Source organism: Mesoplodon bidens (genome assembly GCF_964165515.1).
Source record: "Mesoplodon bidens genome assembly, chromosome: 7".
NCBI lineage: Eukaryota > Metazoa > Chordata > Mammalia > Artiodactyla > Ziphiidae > Mesoplodon > Mesoplodon bidens.
This window is the reverse complement of record NC_138164.1, coordinates 47195100-47218837: the sequence shown is the minus strand read 5'-3', so window position 1 is coordinate 47218837 and position 23738 is coordinate 47195100. Positions and strand designations below refer to the sequence as shown.

Sequence of the window (23738 nt, the reverse complement as noted above, 5' to 3'; positions counted from 1 at the left end):
GGAGTCACAAGGGATATCTGTTAGATGAGAAAAGCAAGCTGTGAAAAACTATGTATAATATGATCCTATTTTTATAACACTAATATTGAAAGAAAAAAACAGTACTTATATGTGTTGAGAAGAAATTCTTAACAGATACAAGTATGTGGTATTATATTAATAAAAGCAAAGAATGGAAGGCCACATACTAGGCTGTTAATCTGGGTTACCTGGGGAGAGAAAGGTTGGGGGAGGGAAGGGTATGAATCTCAGAGAGGGAAAGGGGGCAAGCAAAAATGATTAAAAAAAAGACATGTATGCAGCCACATTTACCACATTTACTCATTCATGTGTAGCTATATGAATACGTTAAAATAAGCCTCGCTGACCTCAAAAAGAAAAAAAGTAAATCGAACAAACTCAGAGAAGCCAGTACCTGAAGCTTTTATTTCCTGTGGGATTAAACCCAGACTCCTACAGCCTCAGCTGTCACTTCCTGTCCCCCTGGGAGCCTGGGGTAGAGGGCAGCTGGGCCGGATGGAATGTCCCTCCTGAAACTTTTCCCACTGGCCTCAACTCTCCTTTTGGGAGCAGGTAAAAGAAGCTGACTCCTTCTAGGGTTTGGCTAAGAAGAGGGTGGAGACCCACACCCAGGCGCAGGACACGGGTCAGAAGCCCCGCCCTGGCCCAGGTGTGTCCTCAGGTGGGTGGCAGCCCAGGAGTGGCCTGCTTACCCTCACCCTGATGACGTTGACCTCCACGAGGAGCAGCATCCCGTAGAGGATCACCAGCAGCCCCGTGAGGCAGAAGCGCAGCTGCGAGAAGCCGATGGCGTGGTCGTAGAACTTGACAAACTTGATAGTCTTGGTGATGAAGGCCAAGGTCCAGTAGACTAGCAGGGCTGCCGAGGAGAGACAAGAGAGCACGGAGGATGTGTGTGCACATATTCACGTGTGTGTGCGCAACTGTGTGCAAGAGGACAGAAAATAAGTGTGTCAGGGAAGAGGTGTGTGTGTGGACAAGCAAGTGTCATGGGTGTGAGTATGCACATTTCTGAGTAAAGGGGTGTCCGTGTGTGTGAATATATGAGTGTGCAATTTTGAGACGATTGTGCATACATTAAAACGCTCATGATAGGCATGTTCAAAAATAATAATCATCTTACAAGTCAAGATGGTCAGCCGAATTTCCCTTTACAATAAATAAGAAGAAAAATAGTGGAATTATTTCTTAAATTTAACTAAGTTATAGGCACCATACCAAATAAGCACTTTAAACGTATTTATCTCATTTATTTCTTATATTAGCCTTGTGAAGGAAGTCCTGCTGTCATGCTCAGTTTAACAGACAAAGGAATCGAGGCTCAGAAAGGTTTGGTAACTGATCTAAGGTCACACAGCCATTAAGTGGACTAGCCTAGTGCCAGAGCCTGTGCATGTAGGCTCCACCCTACAATGGCTTCCTTGAGGAATTCCCAAGCTGGGAAGATCTTAAAGGTCCTTCAATCTAGCCCTTTCATTTAACAGATGAGGAACCTGAGGCCCAGAGAGAGGAGGTGACATGCCCAAGCTCACTGCAAGTTAGTGACAGACAGAGGGTGAGGGCCTAGGTCCCTGGCCCCCAAGTCCAGAGTCCACTACGGCATGATGATGCTCCTCAGGGAGCCTGGGGAGTGGGAGATACAAAAAAATGAGTCACAGTCCTGAGAGGCAGTGTGTATAGTGGTTAGAGCTGGGCCTGCAGCCACATACGCCTGGGCACAGATCCTCTGACTTAATAGCTATGTGACCTTGGGTGAGTCATTTAACCCATCTAGGCTTCAGTTTCTTCATCCATAAATGGGAATAATTATAGTACTACCTCAAAAGTCGTCATGAGCAATGTATGGAGAGCACTTGGCACAGTGAGCCTGGCGCACGGTGGGTGTTCTTTGGATATCAGCTGTTAATATATTTGTTATCTCCAGATTTCAGACCTTGGACCATAAACATCAGGAGCCATCTGTGAATTCTATCCTGTAAATTCCCACCCACCCCCATCCAAATCCACCAATAAACTACAGCCAGCTGGTGACAACAAAAGACGGCAGTAACTAAGTCCCCCTTTAGGGGGTGCTTTAGCATAGGCAGTCCTTCCCCAATTATCCCCTAGAGTCATATGCTCTGCGATATATGATATATATGATCTTATATATGATATAAGGTCAGCCTAAATGCCTAGAGCTCCTCTCTAGAGGAATCACAGAGAGGGAAGGAGACTGTCACCCTGCCTTCATCCCTAGGTGGGCCAGGACATAAATGCCAGGGCATCTCTTGGGCACAAAAGCTGAGGTCTGTCCCAGCCAGGCTCTGGGCTGGGAACTAGGTTGAGACATTGAACTGGGGAGGGACAAATGCCACCTGAGTGAGAGCATTAGCATAGAGGGCAGGAGCATCCGCTTCTGGTCCCAGCCCTCAAGACTGGGATGATGTCCCTCAGCTGGGTCAGGTCTCCAGGTCACAAGGAATCCCCTAGCTGGGGGACATCCCCCTGCATCCACACCTATACTCTCCCAACAGACTATCCCAGGCACCAGAACCTCTTTAGACCTTCGTGAGGGTTCCTCCTGAGGCCAAGACTTTAAAATATGTCTCAGATTGGTCTTGCCTCTAACACGTAACAGATATGGTTTGATTTGATCTTTATAAGAACGCTATGCCTTAGGCAGGGACTTACTATTCCTGTTCAGATGGGGAAACTGAGGCTCAGAGAGCCTGAGTGTCTTGTCCAAGGTCACACAGGGAGTTAGTTGAGGACCCAGGACTAAGCCCAGGGGTTATTTCCACAGTCCCATCCTACAGTGCTGAGCCCTCAGCCTGTTGCCAGACACAGCAGCATTTGGTAAAAACTTAGTGCATGTCTGAGAGAACAGGAGAAAGGAAAGAAAGTAGGAAAACACAGGGGCTGCTGGCGAGTTTTAAACTCTGAATTCCCATTACCTCTGCTTCTTCCCTCCCTTTCCTCTCCCTCATCCCCACATCCTATCTATTACCAAATTCTATTTTACCTCCTAATTATCTTGAATCCATTCACTTCTGTCCATCTGGGTAGCCACCTGGGTCAGGTCACCATCATGTCTCCCCAGGACTGCCTTAAGAGCTTTCTCATGGTTTCCCCACTTCCCCTCTTGCCCTCCTTCAACCTAGCCTCCGTAGAGCAATACATTTAACCAAATATGATCTCAACACACCCATGTTCATAGCAGCATTATTTGTAATAGCCAAAAGGTGGAAGCAACCCAACTGCCCATTGATGGATGAATGGATAAACAAAATATGGTGTGTGTGTGTGTGTGTGTGTGTGTGAATACACACACACACACACACACAATGGAATATCATTCAGCCTGAAAAAGGAAGAACATTCTGACACGTGCTACAACATGGGTGAAACCTGAGAATATAATAAGTTAAATGAACCAGTCACAAATGGACAAAATAGTGCATGATTCCACTTATACGAGGTGCCTAATGTAGTCAGATTCATAGAGACAGAAAGTATTATTGAATGACGGTTTCGAGGGGTTGAGGGGAGTTATTGTTTAATGGGAAGATGAGTTTTGGAGATGGATGGTAGTGATAGTTACCCAACAATGTGAATGTATTGAGTGCCACTGAACTGTACACTTAAAAGTGGTTAAAATGGTAAGTTTCATGTTATGCATATGTTAACACATACACACACACATCCCAATCCTCAATGGCTTCCCATTGCCCTTGGGATAAAGAATAACGCCTGTAGTGTGGCCTTCAAGGTCTTGCCCCACCCGTCACTCCAACCTTCAAAGTTCAGCTCCCTTCTTCTCTCTGCATTTCAGCTGCTGGGTTTGCCCAGATTTCCTAATGTGCTTTGCATCTTCTGCCTCTGGGCCTTTGCACATGCTGCTCCTTCTGCCGGAAGCATTCCCCTGTCCCTTCTCGCAGTTAGTTCCTACCTATCCTTCAGTTCTCAGCTCAAACATGACTTTCTCACAGAACACCCTCTGACCTCACCTGGGTCCAGAACCAAGGTTACTTTGTGGGACAATGTAAGCCGCATCATGGGTCACCTTTCTGCAGGACTCCAGACCTGTGACCGGACAGTAGCTCCCTCAAAGGGCCAGCTATTCCCCTAATACCTGCTGCCCTGCAGCTCATGGGGTGCATCCTCTTCCCTTTTCCCTGTTCTAGAATTTCTGGCTCTGTGGAGAGCAAAGCTCTACCAAAGGGGGGAGTTAGTCTTTGTTCCTTGGAGAAGGACTGGTCCATCCATGGGTGGTCATTTGTGCTTTGCGGAGAGAACATTATGCACTTTCTGGAGAATGAGAAAATGAACTCGCCAGATGCCCAGACAGGGTGTTTCCAGGGGCACCGGTCAGCCAGGCCTCGTGGTTAATGAGAGGTCTCTGTGCATGAGGAGCTGCTTCAGACACTGGCATGGGAGGCTCTCTGAAGCTTGTATTTAACACCTCTCCACCTGTTGCCCCCTAGTCCCCCAACCACACTCACTTGGGGGCCCCTGGGGTGGGGGCATCACCTGGATGATCCTGATGGAGCCAGCTCCCACCTTACACAGGAAGGTAGACCTGTGATTAGCTTGGGAAACTTCCTCTACCCACTCACGACACCGTGCTATCTCTGGCTTAGCACAGAGAGTTCCAGACTCCAGATGTCAATTAGATGCTATGATTCCTAAAAATCATAGTCTGACTTAATGACACACGGTCTGACCACAGCCTAACAGTCAGATGTACAGCCCCGGCCTTAGACATGCAGACTGAGCCCCACACAGAGGCAGATCTGTGGACTTATACCTCTGGCCTAAGCACAGTCAGAGGACCCTTAGACACACAGCCTCAGCCTTTTTAAGAGCCTGCTTGGGTGCCAGACTCCTGGGATCTAAACCTGGCTCTGAGGACTTCCCTGGTGGTCCTGTGATTAAGAATTCACCTTCCAATGCAGGGGACTTGGTTCGATCCCTGGTCGGGGAATTAACATCCCACATGCCGTGAGGCAACTAAGCTCGTGCGCCACAACTGGAGGGCCCGCGCACCACAACTACTGAGCCCGTGCGCCACAACTAGAAAAAAGCCTGCGTGCCGCAATGGAGAGCCCACACGCCGCAATGAAAGATCCCGCATGCCACAACTAAGACCCAGTGCAGCCAAATAAATAAATAAATATTAAAATACAAACAAACAAACAACTTGGCTCTGGCCCTTGACTAGCTGGGGAGACTAGTGCAAACCACTTAACTTCTGAGCCTCGGTCTCCTGATCTATAAAAGGGAAATAATAATGGTACCTACCTCATAGAGTTGTAAGGATTAAATGAGTTAATATACGTAAAATGCTTAGGATCGTGCCTGACACATAGCAGGTGCTAAGTGAGTGTTCACTGTTATTATTTGCAACCTCTCTGAGTTTCAGTGTTCACATCTGTAAAACGGGGATAGCAACAGTATAAGAGGGAGAGTGTGGGGGTTAAGTGAGATAATGCACGGAGGAAGCTTAGCATTGAGCCTGGCACACAACACACACTCAGTAAATGTCAACAGCCATCACCGTTGTTTCTGACTGGGACCCCGGCCACATGGTGTCAGAAGGTCTAAGCGGGCACTCCTAAATGTTGGCAAACCACAGGCTCTGGTCCTGGGGCCCTTCTCTTTCCTCCAGGTTACCTCATTTGGGCTCAAGATGCCACCTATAAAGCCGTGACTATCTTAGACCTCCTCTGGAACGCCCAACTTGTTTATCTAACTGACCGCCTGACACTTGAGCTGGCTGTTTCAAACTCAACTGTGGCCTGAACACCCCAACTCCTGCTCCTTTGCCATGTCAGTTACGAATACCGCTGTTCACCCATGTACTCCGGCCCAAAGCCTAGGAGTCTTCCTTGTTCCTCTCCTGGCCCCTGACCTCATCTCCTACCATTCTTCCCTGGGCTCATTTGCCTTCGACCATACTAACCTCTTTGCCAAGTTTGCTCCTATCAGAAGGCCTTTGCGCTTGCTGTGCCATTTGCATGGAAACATCTACCCCCAAATATCTGCATGCTCACTCTTATCAGAGACCTCCTCTGAGCATCCTATACAGACAGCAACACGGCCTTCACTCTGTACCCCTTACCCAGCTCTATGTTCTTCAGAGCATCATCACTACTTATTTGTTTGTTTGTCTGTTTACTGTCTTTGCTTGTACGTCCCCTCCACCAGACTGGAAGCTCCACAATGGCAAGAATTTTTCTTCTCTACTTCTGAACCTCTAGCACTTAGAACAGTGCCTGGCACATAGTAAGTCCTCAGCGAACATTATCTGAAGGAACAAATGGAAGTACCTATCCCTCCCCGTTTCCCACTGCTCCCCTTTCCCTACCAATCAGCAGCTTGGGGAAGTTGGAGGTCTCAATGTTGTGATAGTAGATCACAGAGGTGACGGCAGCCATGAACGCCATCCCGGCCGGCATGTACAGGTGGAGATGGCGGGACTTGGTCACCCTGAGATAAGGGCAAGAGAGACGGGGAGAGAGAGAGAGAGAGAGAGAAAATGTAGATGAGCTGCGTCGTACCCTAACAGAGTAGCCCAGGCCTCATGCTTAGGGCACAGCACACAGTGGGGCCTGCAGAACACACGTACCATGTAGTTCCGTACCATATGCTGGCCGCTCTGCCCAGCCCGTACCCCAAACACACCTGTTAACTAAGGGGCCCAGGCGTTCACACAGAGATGCTATGAGAGCTCGGTGTTCAGGCTTTGAAATTCATGGCCTTCTCTCTCTGGGTTCACGCTTACAGAAGCTGGCACAGGGGAGCTGGCCTTGGCAGTCGCAGCTGCAAAGCTTCTGGCTTGGAACCAGCTTATTCCCCTACAGAGGCCTCAGTAGGTGGGATCTGGTCTGGTGATAAGCCCCATAGGGAGCCAGAGCTCCCTCCCAGAACTCAGCTTCCCCACGACTGGTGAGGAGGCTCAACTTGCCCGGTCCTGATCATGCCCTTCCAAGGCTCCCTTCTATAGAAAGCAAAACTCAAAGGCACAGGTGATGTGGCCTCAAGTCTTTTTTCCAGCACTGCCCAGCCTGCTCTTTCTAGTGAAGCTATGGTTAGGAACCCCTCCGTTCCCAGGAGGCCTCCTCCAGTCTTCTGCTTCCGTGCTACCCCTGCTTGCGCTGCTCATACTATCCAGTGTGCAAAGAGTCCCTGCCCTCGAGAAGCTGACAGTAGGGAAGGAAGCAACCATGCTCAGAGCTAACCGTCTGACTAGGCAGTCTAGGGAAGTGGTATTGCAGTTGGACAGAAGGCTGAGAGCACACAGGGGAGGGTGGGCAGCAAGGAATGCTTCACAGAGGAGGTGGCACAAGGCTGAACTTTGAAGGATGAGCAGGAGTTCAACGGAGAAGGTGGGGGGCATGAGGAGAGCCGTGTTGGGACCCCAAGTGGTCTGGTGGGACTAGGATATAGCATAGAGGCAGTGTGTTTCCCTTCTTCCTCGCTAGAAGAACCACAAGTTTGCTCCAGCAGCAATGCGCCCAGCCCCAGGGAATGGATGGTGATTGGTTCAAGCAGCCATGCAATTGCACACTTCTTTGTCAGTGATTGGTTTAAGAGTGGCCATATGACCCAATTCTGGTCAATGAGATGTAAGGAATGTCTGTAGAGGATGATCTCCTGCATAAAGAAGAGGCTTGTGGGCAGCATGCCCCCTTTTTCCTTGCTTAGTTGATGCCTGGAGTTGGGCAGCCATCTTGTAACCATAAGAGAAGATATGGTGGACACACAGAGTATGGCATAGAAAGATGTGGAGAAGCTGGGTTCCTGATGCCATTACTAAGCCACCACACCAACTAAAAAAGGTGGCCTCCAGATTTCTTGTTAAATGAGACTGTACACGTTGATATTCTTCAAGCTTGATTAGTGGATAGTCTCAGTGTAAGGTCTTCGCACTGTTACAGGAGGTACAAGGCGGTCACTAGTGGGGGCACTGGAAACAACCAACACCCTGTCCAGGAGGTCTTCGAAACTCTTGCCTCTGTACTCCTTGAAATAATTTTGAAAAACTCTGTACTCCTGCATACATTTTTAAATGACATCCAAAATGTTATTTCATAAGTTTAAGTACATTCATATTTTTGCAATAGAAGGTAGAAATGATAAACATTTTATAAGATGAAATAAGACAGTGGATAACCATAATTGAAATAAGTATTTTATGACATGACTTAAATAGATTTTCGTTGCTTTACTGAATAATATACACTGACTTAGGTAAGAAATTAGGTAAAAGTTTTATATATGGCTTTTTCCAGTGTATGGTGGTCTGGGAAAACATTCTATATTTTAAAAAAATACTAAATAACCTATACTGCTTTGGTTGTTCTGAATTCAGAGCATCGCAGAGAAATAATACTTAAAGGAAGACAAGAAGCCCTACAGGTTAGATGCCTTAATTAATCACTAAATGAGGCTTATCTTAAACTAAACTCAAGTTCGAAGGCCACTGCTTTAACGGCCCCCCTCTCTCATCTGCCCCGTACACTTCCGGCAAGTCTGCCAACCCAGGACAGGGACTGTGGCTTCTCCTCATGTCTGTTCCCCTTCCCATGCTCCTTCATGCTCCCCTGCCCAGGGGTGTAGGCCACAGATGGAAACCAGCAAATACCAGATAAGTGCCTATTGAGGAGCTGACCTGCTCTCTGGGGAGGAGATGGCGATTTGCACTGAGCTGGGGAGGTTTGGGATACAGGTGCTGCCCCTGTACACAGGAGGGCCTGCTGGACAGCCAGCAGGACAGAGTCCACAACCATATTCTATCCAGTCTCCCACATTCTGGGAATATACTAGTTGTCCAGGGCTCTGCCACTCTGCACTCTGCACCCTGTCTATGTTCTAATTTCATCCTCCACTGCCGTATGAAGCAGGCAAGGCAGGGATTATGACACTCATTTCACAGGTAGAGAAAGTGAGACCCAGGAGGGTTGGGTGACTTGTCCAAAGTCCCACAGCTGGTACGTGGCATAGCAGAAATGCTAGCAAAGACCCAGGTCTACCTTCTCTGCAGGAAGGGTATTTTCCCCTCTGTCGCTTTGTTCATTACAGCCGGGTGAATATATTCTGGCCAGAGGGCTCACAAGGCATCCCTCCCGTCTCTAGCATCTGTGCTGCTTTGGAAGGGGTGTTGGGATGGAAGGTGGGAGGCGGACTTGTCAGCTGCTAGTGATGCGGCAGTATGCATTCTGGTCCTGCTCATCTGAGGGCTTTGACAGTCAGGAGGAGGCCCAAGGTAAGCAGTTATCACAGAGATTACTGCTGAAGCCAGGACGCAGGGACATTGCGAGTGGGAGGGTGAGGCAGTGTGTGTTGGTGGGGGTGAGGATCCCATCCCCCTGCCATCCAGCTGCAGGAGCCAGGGCTGGCAGGAGTGGAATCTGGGCATAGTCTGATTCCAGCTCAGAGGGATTGGACCTCAAGTATTTAAGCCAAATGTCCACCACCCTCCACCACCCCTTCACCCAGGCAGTCACTGAGCCTTGCCGATCCTTCCATTCTTCCTTAGTGAGATGGCTGCTTCATCTCCTCCTCATCTGCACCCCCAACTGCTGACACACCGCTTTTGGCTGCAGTTATCTCTCACCTAGACTACTGCAATCAATCCTAAGTGCTGTTTCGACCTCCAGCCTCTCCCTGTTTCCACCCTGCCCTCAAGTTCTCACCTAAAAGTGCTGCGCTGATGACATCTCTTCTCTTCCAAACTGCCTACAAAATTCAACCCAAACACTCAGCCTGGCATGTGAAGCCTTCCTGCAGATGCCCCCAGTTTCCAGATCTCAGCCTCCATCGCTCCCACGTATTTCATGCTTCAGCCCCGCTGCACTGCTGCACTGCTCCCAGCCTGCCTGCTTCCCCTCCCACCCCTCCCCACTCGCCCCTGCTACCTTTCTCACGACTCCCCACTGGCCCTCCCTCTGTGGAACTCCTCTGCCTGTCAGAACCCTAGTCATCCTTCCAGATTCTGCTCCGAAGTCCCCGCAACCATGAAGCTTGCCCAACTCTGCCTTCCTTTATCCTCCCATAGTACTTACTTGTAACATTATTTCATTTATTCTCTTAAGGAGTCCCTAAGGGTCTATGGAGCTTTCTCATGTGCCTTGCTCTGTGAATACAAAGATGAATAATATGCAGATTCCAACTCTGAGGCCTTTCTGACCTAGGGGGGAGACAGTTTGCAAATAGATATAGATGTTAACATACAGTATGATCTATGCTGTGGCAGAGGTGTGAAGAGTATGCTGTGAGGTCCAGAGGCAAGGTGGGCATGGGGAGAAGGCCCTTAGGAATGAGGCTAGAGAGAGGGAGGGCCGACTGTGAGGAACCTGGATGCCAGGCTGAGGACTTAGGACCTTGTAAACAACCGGGAACCAAGGAAAGATCTTAAGCAAGAGTGATTTTTTTCCCTCCAAGAAGGTAACCCCAGCAGCTTGTGGGAGAGGCTGGGCATATCCACTCTAATAGGCTCTAGGATTATTTCACCATGTCTTGGTGTGCAGATCTGGGTCCCCTCCACCCTGCTGCACTGAGAGCAGGGCCTGGTTCTCACTGTCCAGTGCCTGGCACAGAGAGCCTGGCACACAGATGTTGGGTAAACAGTTGCTGGATTTATTAGCAAATGAAACGATATTGGCTCATGGAATGCAGCTGAGCTGGGTTCTCCCTGGGCCTTTTAGGAAGCACCCTTGAGTAGATCCACTCTCCTGGGTCCTCTGAGAGTCACTCACCCATCAGACAGGATGCCCTCCGCGATCTCACACACCAGGACGAAGAGCAGCATGAAGGTCAGGATCCAGCGCAGGTTGTGCCCAGGGAAGTGGAGCCATGTGCTGTGGTGGATGTGCACCTTGGAGCTCTGACTGCCCCATCCTGCAAGAGAGACAGGAAGAGGTGGGAAGCCTGGCTCACTAGGAGGAGGTTTCGTGAACCCCAGGAGGGTGCTTAGGCATTGGGTCCATGGTGGGGATGAGGAGTGTACCCATGACAATGCCCCAGTCTGGTGCACATGAACTAAATGTCCTTGCATGAAACCCCGGACCCACAGAGGCCCACATGTGCAGGTATCCATTTTATATGCCGACTTCTTGTGTGACAAATAACCACGTAAATAAACTGTTTGGTTGAGAGCTACAGTGTAAATGCTGGTACAATTTTTGATACACATGTGAGCCTCCTCTTTTTAATTTTGTAGCAATTTTTGCTTTCTTCTCAAAAGCTGTATATGAATCTTAAGATTTGCTTTTTTTCTTAATTAGAGCAAATTAACACGTTTTGGGGGAGGCAGAGAACACCCTATGAGTTGACAGAGCTAGCTAGCTTGAGAAACTCGAGGTCTTGGAGAGAGATAAAGGGGACCCTAGGAAAGAGGCACACACGACTGTATGGGCGGTGACGCCCAACTCTGCAGAGGGCTTTCAAACAGGGGCGCTGGTGGCCTGCGTCCCGGTCGCTGCTAAGTCGGATCGGCTCTGCCCCGAGCCCGAGAAATTGCGCTCCGGAGACGCGCGCGCCGCGGTGAGGTTAGCTGGGGAAGCGGAGCCTCTTCTCGATCAGGGCGAGTGGAACCCCAGGATTGCCGGAGGCTACTGACCACTGTCAGGCTCAGCCCCTGGGAAGCACAGGGTTCGCAGGGCCTCCACCCAGACTCTGAGGCGCAGGTTGCACTCCTCCCTGGGCCCAGCTGCGGCTGACGAGAAGGGTGCCTTGGGGGAGGGGTGGCCCGGCTCCCTACACAGCGCCTCTGAGGTTACAGCCCGACCCCCTCCCGACCTATCCAGCGCGTACAGAGACCCCTGCTTTCCCCTTTCTCCACCCTGCGGTGGCAAAACTTGGGGGCCCCTGGGTCAGGAGCTTCCGTTGTGGTGCGTGCCGTTTCAGGGACACCCCGGGAGTGAGGGCTGTGCGGGTGTGCGAGCCCCGGCACCGCGGGGCATAACACAGAGCAGGGGACCCCAAGGGGGAGGCGAGCGGCGGTCGCCTGGCCGCAAGGGGACGCGGAGCCCTGCGGCGCGCAGCGCCTCCTCCTCCTCCCTCCCGACCGCGGTCCTCCCCTCCTCCGCTGCTCGCCCCGCGCGCTCACCGATGAAGAGGATGGGGAAGGTGATGAAGAGCAGGAAGACGTGCGGCACCACGTTGAGCGCGTCCACGAAGCAACCGTTGTTGAGGACGCCCTGGTCCACCCGGTAGGCGGCCGAGTGGTTCTCGCTGCCGCAGAAGGCCAGGGGCATGGCGGCGCGGGCTCGGGCTCGGGCTCGGGCTCCAACTGCGGCTGGCTGCACGCGCCTCCCGCGCTCTGTCCCCTGTAGCTCCGCCGCCCGGCCCGGCTGTCAGGCCCCAGCCCCCACCCCGCGGGCCCCGCCCCGTTGGCGCTCCGGCTCTCCCACCCCGCCCCGCTCCTCTACCTGCGGGGCCTGGGGCGGGGCGGCGGGGAGCCCGACCCGCCGGGCCGCGCTGGGGCCGAGTTCCAGCTGTGGCGGCCCGCACGAGGCGCTGAGGGCCGCCTTGCGAGTGCCCCGCTGCGCGCGTGCGCTGGGGAAGCAGGGAAGACAGGCTGGGTGGGTGGGTGGGCATGCTCGAGTCTGGATGGGAGGGTGAGGGGTGCAGAAGAGAGGAGGAGCGTCCTCGCGGCTCCGGAGTGGGCGCGGTCGCAGTCTCGAGTGTGACCTCCCTGCCCGGGGTGTGAGGTGTGAGCTCACCTGGGCCTGGCTCTCGTGGGTATAGTTAGAGCGGAGGGTCCTGGTGGGGCAGTGTGGGACAAGCCCCACCCCATATGAATAGGAAAAGCATTCAGAAACATTACCTAGGGGGGAACTTCGAAGGTTTTCGAAAGTGGTTCCAGGCGGGGGACGTTCATAGGTGCTTTACAGCATATCCCTCGCTTTCACAAACGGAATCTTCCAATACTCCTGCTAAGTACAGGTTAATGGCTCCCATTTTTCTGGTGAGGAAACTAAGGCTCCGGGAGGTTACATGACTGACCCAAGGTCTCACTGCCAACAAGTAGGGAAGCATAACTTGAACTCAGCTCATCGAATTTCAACCTGCACTCCCCAGCCCCCATCTACCTCAGGCATGCGTCTATTACATTATTGAAACCTCCAGCGACTGGCAGGTGAATGGATAGAATAGATCATGGCCCAAGGTTGAAAAAAAGGTGCTTGTGGAATTGTATCCAGTGAAGGCAATGGAAGGCAGCCAAGAGGGGTGGAAAGAGATAATGTCACCCTAGGCTGTAGCCTTAACCTGACACAGACAGGCTTAAGGAGTTCAAGAACCTGGTGAAATCGTAAAGACAATATTATGCCTTCCTATACTTTTTGGAGAAATTCTCACAGGTCTATGACCAAAAAAGTTTACATCCTATGAAGAAAGAAGACAAAAGGGGATTTGGGATTAGATTTTAGAAGAAATTTCTGAGTTAGGGATATGGAGCATAAATGCATCTGTTCTCAGGAGGAGCTAGGGGGTCATCAAGGAAGCTCTCTTCAACCCTTTTCCCTATGAACTTCTCTGAGCCTGTTCTGAGGCTGCTTTGAGGCTCGAAGCCTTTACAAGACGCTGTCAGGCAAGGACTCAGCTTTGCCTTAGGACTTGAGAGAGGCCAGGGCAGAACCAGGAACCAGAGCAGAGGGCAGGTGGGGCTGAGTGAAGAGCTTGGGGAGGGCAGGAGCTCAGGGTTCAAAGTCCTCAGACCGTCTCCGACTTTTTGGGTATCTCTCTGAGGGCAAAAGATGTTTCCTGCAGTATCAGCCAAAATAGTGAAAACTTGGTGGCTGTAAATGCCCCGTACCGGTGGCAGGAGTTAATTAATCTGGGTGAATGCAGCCACTGAAAAAGTGATTGCTGAGTCTATGTAGTCAAGTGGGAAAAGCTTATGAGACAATGTCAGGTGAAAAAGGAAGAAACAAAATTGTGTGTTTCCTTTGATTACAGCCATATTAAATATGTATGTTTGAATGCAAGCCCGCGGGGGAAACTCACACTTGGAAATGGCTGTTATGTTAGGGTGGTGGGTAGTATACATTAGCTACCGTTGCTGTGTTTATAATTATTGTTATTACCATTCTCTTTCTGTAAGAACGAAGCAACTGAGTTTCAAAGTGATGAGATGGGGAATTCCCTGATGGTCCAGTGGTTAGGGCTCTGCACTTTCACTGCTGCTGAGGGCACAGGTTTGATCCCTGGTTGGGGAACTAAGATCCCACAGGCCTCAAAGCGCGGCAACAAAACAAAACAAAACAAACTAAACAAACAAAGAGATGAGACGATGTGCCCTTGGCCACCTAACAAAATTGCTTTTAGGTTTTTGTTTTCGGCTCCAAGTTTTTTTTTCCAACTTTCTGTTGCCATCTTGTTTTTGTAGTTATAATTTTAGTTTTTCACACTTTCAGCAGTGCTGTTTTTCCTTTCAGTGGTATATATATATATATATATATATATATATATATATATATATATATTTAAAGTCCTCAGTCCTGGCTCCACCACTACTAGTTGTGTCATGTAGGACAAGTTACCATTCTGTGCTTCAATTTCCTCTTTTCTAAATAGGGAAGATAATAATACAGACCCCAGAGGATTAAAATGAGGTCACGGGTATAAATGTGCTGTGTAAGCCTGGAAGATGGTCCTGGCTACCTCATCCTCTGGGTGCCCACGCATGGGACCCCATCAATCAATCATGGTTATCTAGCGGTCTTTCCCTTCCTTGGCACTCAGCACACAGTGCCTGGCACATCCCACACGCTTGCCTCTTCTGGGCCATTTGAAATAAACAAAAAGCCTGGTCCAAACCAAGCTGGACCCAGGTGTAAAGGACAATTAAGGGATCATCACCTGGGACTAAGAGGAGGCTGGAGGAGGGCACCACGTTTGCCATCTCTAGCACAAACCTACTGCGTGACTGTGGGCAAATTCCACCCTTTCCTACACCTAGCTTTCCAGTGAGGATACCCCTCACACTGCCCATCATGTGGGTGTTATCTCGAAAAGTGTGGAGTCAGGTGCATAAAGAGGCATGAAATGACTCCTGCTGTAACACGGATTGTGATCTTGGAAACACCCAAATGTTCATCAATAGAGGGCTGGTTAAAATAAAACTAACACATGAACAAACAACATGATAATTCCATAATGTGGAGTGCTGTGAGGCAAATACAGAGAGTAAAGGAGGGTTATGTACACAGACACTGAAAGATGTCCAAGGCATAGATGTAGAGCAGTCAGTGAAGCATGAAACCATTTTTATTTCTGCAACAGAAACAGACGCAGAGCTACAACGTCTCTGTGGGGAGGGCTGGGTCTCAGTCACACTTTCCCACATCCAAAGTTGCTTGCTAGCTTCTGCTGCAGGGGGATGGAAGATGGATTGCATCGGGAGCAGGCTTGGAGCAAGGGTATTCCCCTTTGAAAAGTCTCAGCCTTCCTCATAGCAGAATGGAAAACCTGGGAAGGATTTCACGGACCTGGATTGTTGCGCTCCCGGGCCGACTAGGTGAGTGTGGCTGCAGGCAGGGCCTGTCCCCTCCTTTGTTCAGGGAAAGGAAACCTTGACACAAGGCTTCAAAAAAGTCCCTTCTAGCTCTGATGTTGTTCAGGCGTCAGTGCCCTGTCTCAGGTGTATGAGTGACCATGACAGAGAGGGTCATCAAGATGATAATGGTGATGTAATAGAGAGGGGTGATATTTCAAGAAATTAACCCTTTCAATAGCCCCAATCAATAGTAAGATGGTTAAAAACAAACAAAACCCAAAATGGTATTATACATACTATTCAGCAAGTACAGAGAATATAGTAGGGCTGTCTGTACTGACTTCGAAAGATGTCTTCTACCCGCATCCCCTCCCCAACTCTCCCTTCAGGCAGATGACTGTGAAGCAAATTCCAGGTGGAGAACAGACAACTGGTGTATCAAAGACAGAGTTCTTGATATCAGGAGACTGTGCTCAGCCTCCCTACCTGCCTGATGTGCGCACCTGTGTGTGTGTGTGTGTGTATGTATGTTTTGGGAGGGCAGGGGAGGTGGATAGCCAGCAAGGGAAAGGCTAGGTGTCAATTGTGCCAGAAAATCCATACAAGGGCTATTTTGAAGAAAGATTCCCTTGCCCCGGAGCAGGGCCACCAGACTGACAGAAGAGACAGGGGATCCTCCAGCATACTTGCCTGGAGGAATGACGCAGGAACAAGATAAATCCTCCCTAGTCTCTTGGCATTACCTACCTGGGGAGGTGGGGAAGGAACTCCCAGAAAGTCCAGTGTTAACATTTTCTGCCAGCCTGGAAGGGATGGAGGTTTGAAATAGAAATTAAATAAAGTTTTTGTTCTTGCCCACTTAAGCTTTGGTCCAAGATCACCCTCACTACAGTAACACAGGCCAGAGGACGACTCCACGCATGGCCTGGTTTCTCTTTGAGGCCAAGCCCGTCCCCTCATTTTATCCCCAAAACATCCAGCTCCCCAGTGCATTGATTAAAAATGGAGGGCTTCCCTGGTGGCGCAGTGGTTGAGAGTCCACCTGCCGATGCAGGGGACACGGGTTTGTGCCCCGGTCCGGGAAGATCCCGCATGCCGCAGAGCGGCTGGGCCCGTGAGCCATGGCCGCTGAGCCTGCGCGTCCAGAGCCTGTGCTCCGCGACGGGAGAGGCCACAACAGTGAGAGGCCCGCGTTCCGCAAAAAAAAATAAATAAATAAATGGAGGCTTTACTCAACTCTTCATGGGGCGGCGGGAAAGACGTAATTTGCACAGCTCACAACAGAAACCCAGTAAAACCCCTCATTTCTCCCCCAGCCCCAGCAGTCTTCTCTGCTGTGTGTTTTCTCGTATCTCCTGTTCCTTCTTCCACACAGCTTCTTTTTGTAAACATGCCCCTCAGTCCTCAGAGCAACTCAGCATTTGTCTTCAGCTTGTACACCCACTCAGGGTTTCTCAAGCACGCCTTGTTTCCCTTCCCGAGCTGCTGACTGACCTCAAAACTGCTTTCTTCCTGGAGAGATTATTGGGAGAGAGAATAAGATTTTCTCTCTTTTGTTTTACCAGCATTTGTTGAGTTCTTAGTGTATGCCACGCACTTTACCTGTTTTAAACCTCAGAGGAACGGCCTAGTAGTTACTGATATCAGAGAAAACTGAGGCTCAGAGGAGTTAAGCTCTTTTCCCAAGATCACACAGCTGGGAATCAGTAGAGAAAGGACTCAAAGCCAGTCAAGCCCTGCACTGTTAGTCACTCCTTAAAGGGATGCTGAGGGTACTGAGGATTTTACTGCCTCTCAGTCTTCATCTCCTGAGGAGGGAGTGCAGGCCCCAAAGAACAGACTTTTGGGGAAACATGCACATCTGTGCATTATGCCTCTTCTCTGTGTTAGAAGCCAAAGGAAATACCCAGTCATGGCGTCAGTCACTGGCATTAATTGGGGAGCCAGATGGGAGGACCTGAGTGTGAGGGGGTCCTGCTGAGTGGGGCCTCACCTGTGGGTGAAGAAGGCTCACAAATGACCTGGCAGTGATTTGCTTTGGAGACAACTTCCATTAGTGATGGAGGGGAATGATTGCATGTGAGCTGCATGGGGATCCCATATGGTGTGCTGGCCTGCCCCTCTCCCCACCCGAGGCCACACTGCAGCAGGATCCCCATCTGGGCTCAGCCAAGGAGGATGCCTCTTTCTGGCACAGCCTGGCCCCTGACAGGTGCCTCTGGCAGGTACAGCACGGCCTCAGCTCTCTGGGCCTGGAGGGCCCTGCCAGAGCAGGAGCTGAGGCCAGGCGGGGGAGGCAGGTGGGGGGAGCGCTGCTGGACCACCTGTCTTCCCTTCAGCTTCTTCCCTTCCCCCACCCCAGAGGGACCTCAGCTCCTGTCGCCTGAGGAGAGGCTCCTGGACCCAACTCTATGCTCGGGAAGTTCAGGTCCCAGCTCTACCCCGACCAGCCATGTGACCTTGGGCAAGTCAGCCTCTCTGATCCTCAAAGAGGAAGAAGAAGCCCTCTCTCATGGATCAAATGTGTGAGAAAGCCTGGCAAACAATAGACCTCATATCAAGCTTTTCAATTCTCAAATCAGCTGAGGGCTTCTTATCCAAAGATACGACACTGATCAAGACACTGATCCTCCCCCTGCTAGTTTTATTAAATGTAATTGACATAGAACATTGTATAAATTTAAGATGTATGATATAGTGATTAAATATACGTATATGATTAACCTTGTGTTTAGTTAACATCCATCTCCTTACATAGTTATAATATTTTTTCTTGTGATGAGAATTTTTAAGATCTACTCTCTTAGCCACTTTAAAATATACAATTCAGTATTGTTCACTATAGTCGCCATGCTGTACATTACAACCCCAGAACTTATGTATCTTATAACTGGAGATTTGTACCTTTTGACCACCTTCATCCATTTTCCCTATCCCACATCCCCACCCTCCATCTCTGGTAACCACAAATCTGCTGTGTTTCTATGAGTTCAGCTTTTTTAGATTCCACACATAAGTGAGGTCATACAGTATCTGTCTTTCTCTGACATATTTAACTTAGCATAATGCCCACAAGATTCATCCATTTTGTTGCAGAGGGCAGGATTTCCTTCTTTTTATGGCTAATATTCCATTATCCATTTTCTTTATCCATTCATGCATCGATGGGCACTTAGGTTGTTTTCCATGTCTTGCCTATTATAAATAATGCTGCAACACTTACTGATTTTTAATAATTGATTGAGTTCCTACCTAAAACTTAAGTGAGCAAGAACAAAGTGCCAAGCCCTTTATAGCATTATCTAACTTGATCATTGTCTCCCTTTAAAGCAGGTGGTAGAATCATCATTACACAGGTGAGCATAAGGCAGAGAGGGAAAGTCACTGGCCCGAGGACCCCCAGCAAAGTAGGTAGCAGAGCTCAGGTTGGAACATCCTGCTGAGAAACAGGGGTGGGCTGGGGTAAGGGTTCGATAAATGAGGAAGGCCAAAAGGGGTGTGGGAGCTTTCCAGTTGGAAGGAGGTGCGAAGAGGTAATGGGGACTTGTTTGGAAGTGGTGTCTGCAGAGCAAGACCACAGTCCTTGTTTAGACTTGGCCGCTTGAGTGTGGACCTGTATGTAAGTACGCAGCCTATTTCTTGGTGCACTGGTGAAAACTTGGTGTATAGATGGAGGTAAGTGTGGGCATGCCTGCCACTGTGATTCTTTTTTTTTTTAATTTAATTAATTAATTAATTAATTAATTTGGCTGCGTAGGGTCTTCATTGCTGTGCGCAGGCTTTCTCTAGTTGGGGCGAGCAGCGGCTACTCTTCGTTGCGATGTGTGGGCTTCTTATTGCGGTGGCTTCTCTTGTTGTGGAGCATGGGCTCTAGGCACATGGGCTTAGTTGCTCCGTGGCATGTGGGATCTTCCTGGGCCAGGGCTCGAACCCATGTCCCCTGCATTGGCAGACGGATTCTTAGCCACTGTACCACCAGGGAAGTCCTGCTATTGTGATTCTGTTGGGCAGGAGGGAAGAAGACCCTTCTCTCTGGTGCTTGGGCAAAGAATGACCTCTTCACTCAAGCAAGCAGAGACCTGAAAGGGAGGGAGGGAAGGAGAGTTGGGGGTGAGAGAGACAGAGGTGTTGAGACAGGCCCACAGCCACTACCTAATGTTTACCTGCTCGAAGGAAACATTGCCGAAGCGCTCCCCCCTCATGCCCTGTACAGAGTCAAAATCTATTTTTAGCTAAAAATAGTACATTAAAAATTCAAATTGGTGAATATATTTAATTTTAAGCTTTCTGAATAGCCAATGTGCCCTTGAGAAGACAGTCATTTAATGATGGGGGTGCTCTGGGGCTTGAGCAAAGGACAGATCCTGGAGAAGTTTTTTTTCCCCCAGTGTATTTATTTACTTACTTTAAATTTTATATTGGAGTATCGTTGATTAAAAATGTTGTGTTAGTTTCAGGTGTACAGCAAAGTGATTCAGTTATACATATACATGTATCTGTTCTTTTTAAAATTCTTTTCCCATTTAGGTTGTTACATAATATTGAGCAGAGTTCCCTGTGCTATACAGTAGGTCCTTGTTGGTTATCCATTTTATTTATGTATTCATGTATGTATGTATGTATGTATTTATTTTTTGTTATCCATTTTAAATATAGCAGTGTGTACATGCTAATCCCAAACTCCCTGACTATCCCTCCCCACTCCCTGCGCACCCCCCCCCCCCCCCCCCCCGTCACCATAAGGAGAAGTTTTGTTAGGAAGAGTGAGCCAGGTGGTTTGGAGAGAAGCATCACCTTTTCCATTGGAGCTGGAGAATCAAATCCAATTCCTTTGCTGATCCAGCCCCCTGGTGGGAGAGGGTTGCAGGGGAGGGTGTTGAGGTTTGCTTGCTCCCCTACTTGGGAGAAATAACTTGGCTCAGTCAATGGGTGATCCGATCTGTATTTGAAGCAATTAACCAATTGATTACAGACATTTATTGGGTATCCACTGGGTGTAGGTTGGGTTCCCCCGTAACCCTGCAAAACTATTATTGTGTCCTTAGGAAACTAAAGCCTGGAGAGGTTAAGGGACTTGCCGTAACTCACAAGCCAGTGAGATACATAGCCTAAACTGACACCCAGGTTCAGCTGCGTCTGGAACCGGTGTGCTTCCCATACCAGTGGTTCTCAAAGTGAGATCCCTGGACCAATAGCATCACTTAGGAATTTGTTAGAAATGCAGATTCTCTGGCCCACCCTAGACTTACAGAATCTGAAACTCTGGGGGTGGAGTTGAGAAATCTATTTTAGCAAGTCCTCTGGGTGTTCTGATGCACGCAGAGTTTGGAAACCATTGCTCTCTACCGCATTGTCTCCTGATTAGGAAATAACAGATTGTCCCTTCCTTCAGGGGCTTACAACCTGGTTGGGAAAACAAGATAAACATACATTTATTTTTTTTAAAAAGGTGACTGGGCTTAGAGAGTTAGCCTTCTTGAAGCTTTAGGGGAAAGGTGGCCTTGAGAGATGGCCCAGCTTGTATAGGGGAAGAAGGAGGAGACTGTCTGGGTGGGGAGGGATATCAGTGTGTGTAAAAGTGGGGAGGCTGGGATCAGACTTTCCAGATGCAGTGAGGGAACCAATGAGTCTTGCTGGGATGAGGTTCTCTGAGGGGAGTCACAGAGGGGGAGCCATGGAGGACAATGGGAGGCTTGATCACTAGTGCTCTGGAATTTCCAGCTAGACTCTGCCCCACTGTTCATTTGACAACCCACATTTAGGAAGCACCTGTTAGGTGTGCCCAGCACCAGGCAATGGAAGCTAAAACCAGGCTCCCTGACCCACTGACTGCTTGCTTCTCAGCTTTCAGCCCTGGGCTCAAATGTCACTTCCTTGCGTTAAGCCTTCCCTGACCATCTCACGAGGTGGGCCACTAAAGGTCCCTCCCTTTGGTCTCCCAGCACTTTGTACAGTCCTTGTCACTGCCCTTGCCACCCAGGATTGTGATGATTCATTTGCGGGTCTGCCTGCCCCACTTGGGGCTGAGACTGAGTCTTATGTAGCTTTGGTTCTGGCACAGAGTAGGTGCTCTAATCTCAATATTTGTTAAACGAATGAGTAAGTGGATGAATGAACGAACAAGTCAGTGATAATGTTTCCCCATGGGCATAACAGCTGTGAACTTGCTCAACTAAGTGGAAAATTGATGTCTATAAATTGATTCAGCTTTCTCATTGACTTACATCGTATCATGGAGGTGCACTTCCTTTGTCTGTTTCGTTCACTTGTTGGCATATCTCTATTGAGCACATATTATGTGATCAGCACCGTACTGAGTGCCGGACACCCAGTGGTGAACACAGGGCCTGAACCCAGGGAGCTTACTGTTTAATCTGCTGGGAGTTCCCAGCACCTCACTATTAAGGTTTTTGTTTTTTGTTTTAATCATCACCCTTTTATAGAGTGGATTTAACCTCTTTGGGATCAGAGACACTTTTGAAAATCTGATAAAAGCTTTGGACCACTTCTCCAAAAGGAGATTAAAATTCTGGGGTTCATAAACCTTCTCTAAATCTATCCGTGGGCCCTGACTTAGGAACTGCAGGCCTGAGGTGGCTGTCAGGTGGGCATCTGTTGAACTGTGCTGAAGGTTTAGAGCCACATCAACCAGACTTTTGCCCATGGTATCTGTCAAGTGAGTAATGGGGCCTGAAGAGGAGAGCCTGAGCTGACTCACTGGTCTCAGGATTGCCCCAGACCAATGAAGAGTCTGTGGCCAGAGTGGCCAGCTGTGAAGCACATAGGCAGAGAGGGGAGAAACTCTGCTTCCTCTGAGGTGGCTGTCTTCATTGCTTGCCTGTGACGCTTGCTGAGAACCTCCGTTTTCTGCCCACCTGTGACCCGCATGTGGACTGTGGGGAAATAAAACTTCCTTAGATTTCTCAGTGTTCCTGTAAAAAAAAAAAAAAAAAAAGCTCTAGCATCCTGAGACTTGGAAATGTATAAGCTGTAAAGAGAAAATTTTTGCTTTCACTTTCCCTAAGAGTGTTTTGCCCTTCATATATCATGAGAATTAGATCTGCGGCCATTTATCTAGATAATTGGTCTTACCCAAAAGGATAACAAAACATATCCAGCAATTTCACTTGTGGGTATATGCTCAAAATCATTGAAAGCAGAGTCTGGAAGAGATATTTGTACACCCATGTTCAGAGCAGCATTAGTCACAATAGCTAAAGGGTAGAAGCAACACAAGTGTATACCAAGAGGTGAATGGATAAGCAAACGGTGGTATTTTCATACGATGGAACATTATTCAGCCTTAAAATCACATGGTACAACGTGGATGAACCTTGAGGAAATTATACTAAGTGAAATAAACCAGTCACGAAAAGACAAATACTACATGATTCCACTTATTTGAGGTAGGTAGAGTAGTCAAATTCATAGAGACAGAAAGTAGAATGGTGGTTGCCAGGGGCTGAGGGGAGAGGAGGAAATGGGGAGTTATTTTAAATTTAATGGGTACCGTGTTTCAGTTCTGCAAGATAAAAAGAGTTTTGGAGATGGATGGTGGTGATGGTTGTATAATGACGTGAATGTACTGAATATCACTGAACTGTGCACTTAAAATGATTAAGACAGTAAATTTTATGTTATGTGTATTTTACCACAACTTAGAAAAAGTATATTAAAACTTCTCTTATCTCCCCAAGAGGACCAGAAGGTTATAGCCAGGGCCAGTTCCCCAGGTTAAGCGACTAAGGTGCCAGGGAGACTAGAGCACTAGTTCCCTAGGTAGGTACAGTCCAGAAGTTTAGAGTGAGAATCCTTTCCATCCCTTCTCAAAGAAGCAAAGTCTTTTTTTTTTTTTTTTCTAAATTCCCCTTTCTAGAGGGGAGGGAAATTGTTATCTCCCTCCTATATATAAATGGAGAAAACCCATTATTTTCCATCCCTGGCCTTAGATTGTCCTATTACTCATGTAGGAGATTTTTCCATCTTGTTTTCCTCTCATCATCTCAGGGGTAAGATCTGGGGCAAAGGGAAGAGGGGGAAAGGAGGGGCTGACTCCCTCATCATATCCTGTAAGATAATCGATAGGAAATCTGTCTCTGATCTAGAATACCTCCTGCACACATTCAGGATAAAATTAATAAAGATGAATATTAAACACCCAACCTGTACACATGTGTGAGCACACACACACACACACACACACATGCACACTCAGCTGGTGGCCTGCTGG

The 23738-nt window shown here is 48.8% G+C and overlaps 1 protein-coding gene across 8 annotated transcripts in view; it reads right to left on the bottom strand.

Annotated features, from left to right (window-relative positions):
• The window catches only part of ABCC8 (ATP binding cassette subfamily C member 8), a gene marked incomplete at both ends in the record, with an annotated part of 75988 nt that extends 63725 nt beyond the window's left edge, over positions 1–12263 (bottom strand). For all 8 annotated transcript variants that reach the window (XM_081240624.1, XM_081240625.1, XM_081240626.1 and 5 more), the window contains 4 exons: positions 714–880; positions 6371–6492; positions 10764–10905; positions 12116–12263. In XM_081240624.1, the coding sequence (XP_081096750.1) occupies positions 714–880; positions 6371–6492; positions 10764–10905; positions 12116–12263 (579 nt within the window). The remainder of the gene's footprint in view (positions 1–713; positions 881–6370; positions 6493–10763; positions 10906–12115) is intronic.
• Positions 12264–23738: the final 11475 nt, after the last annotated feature.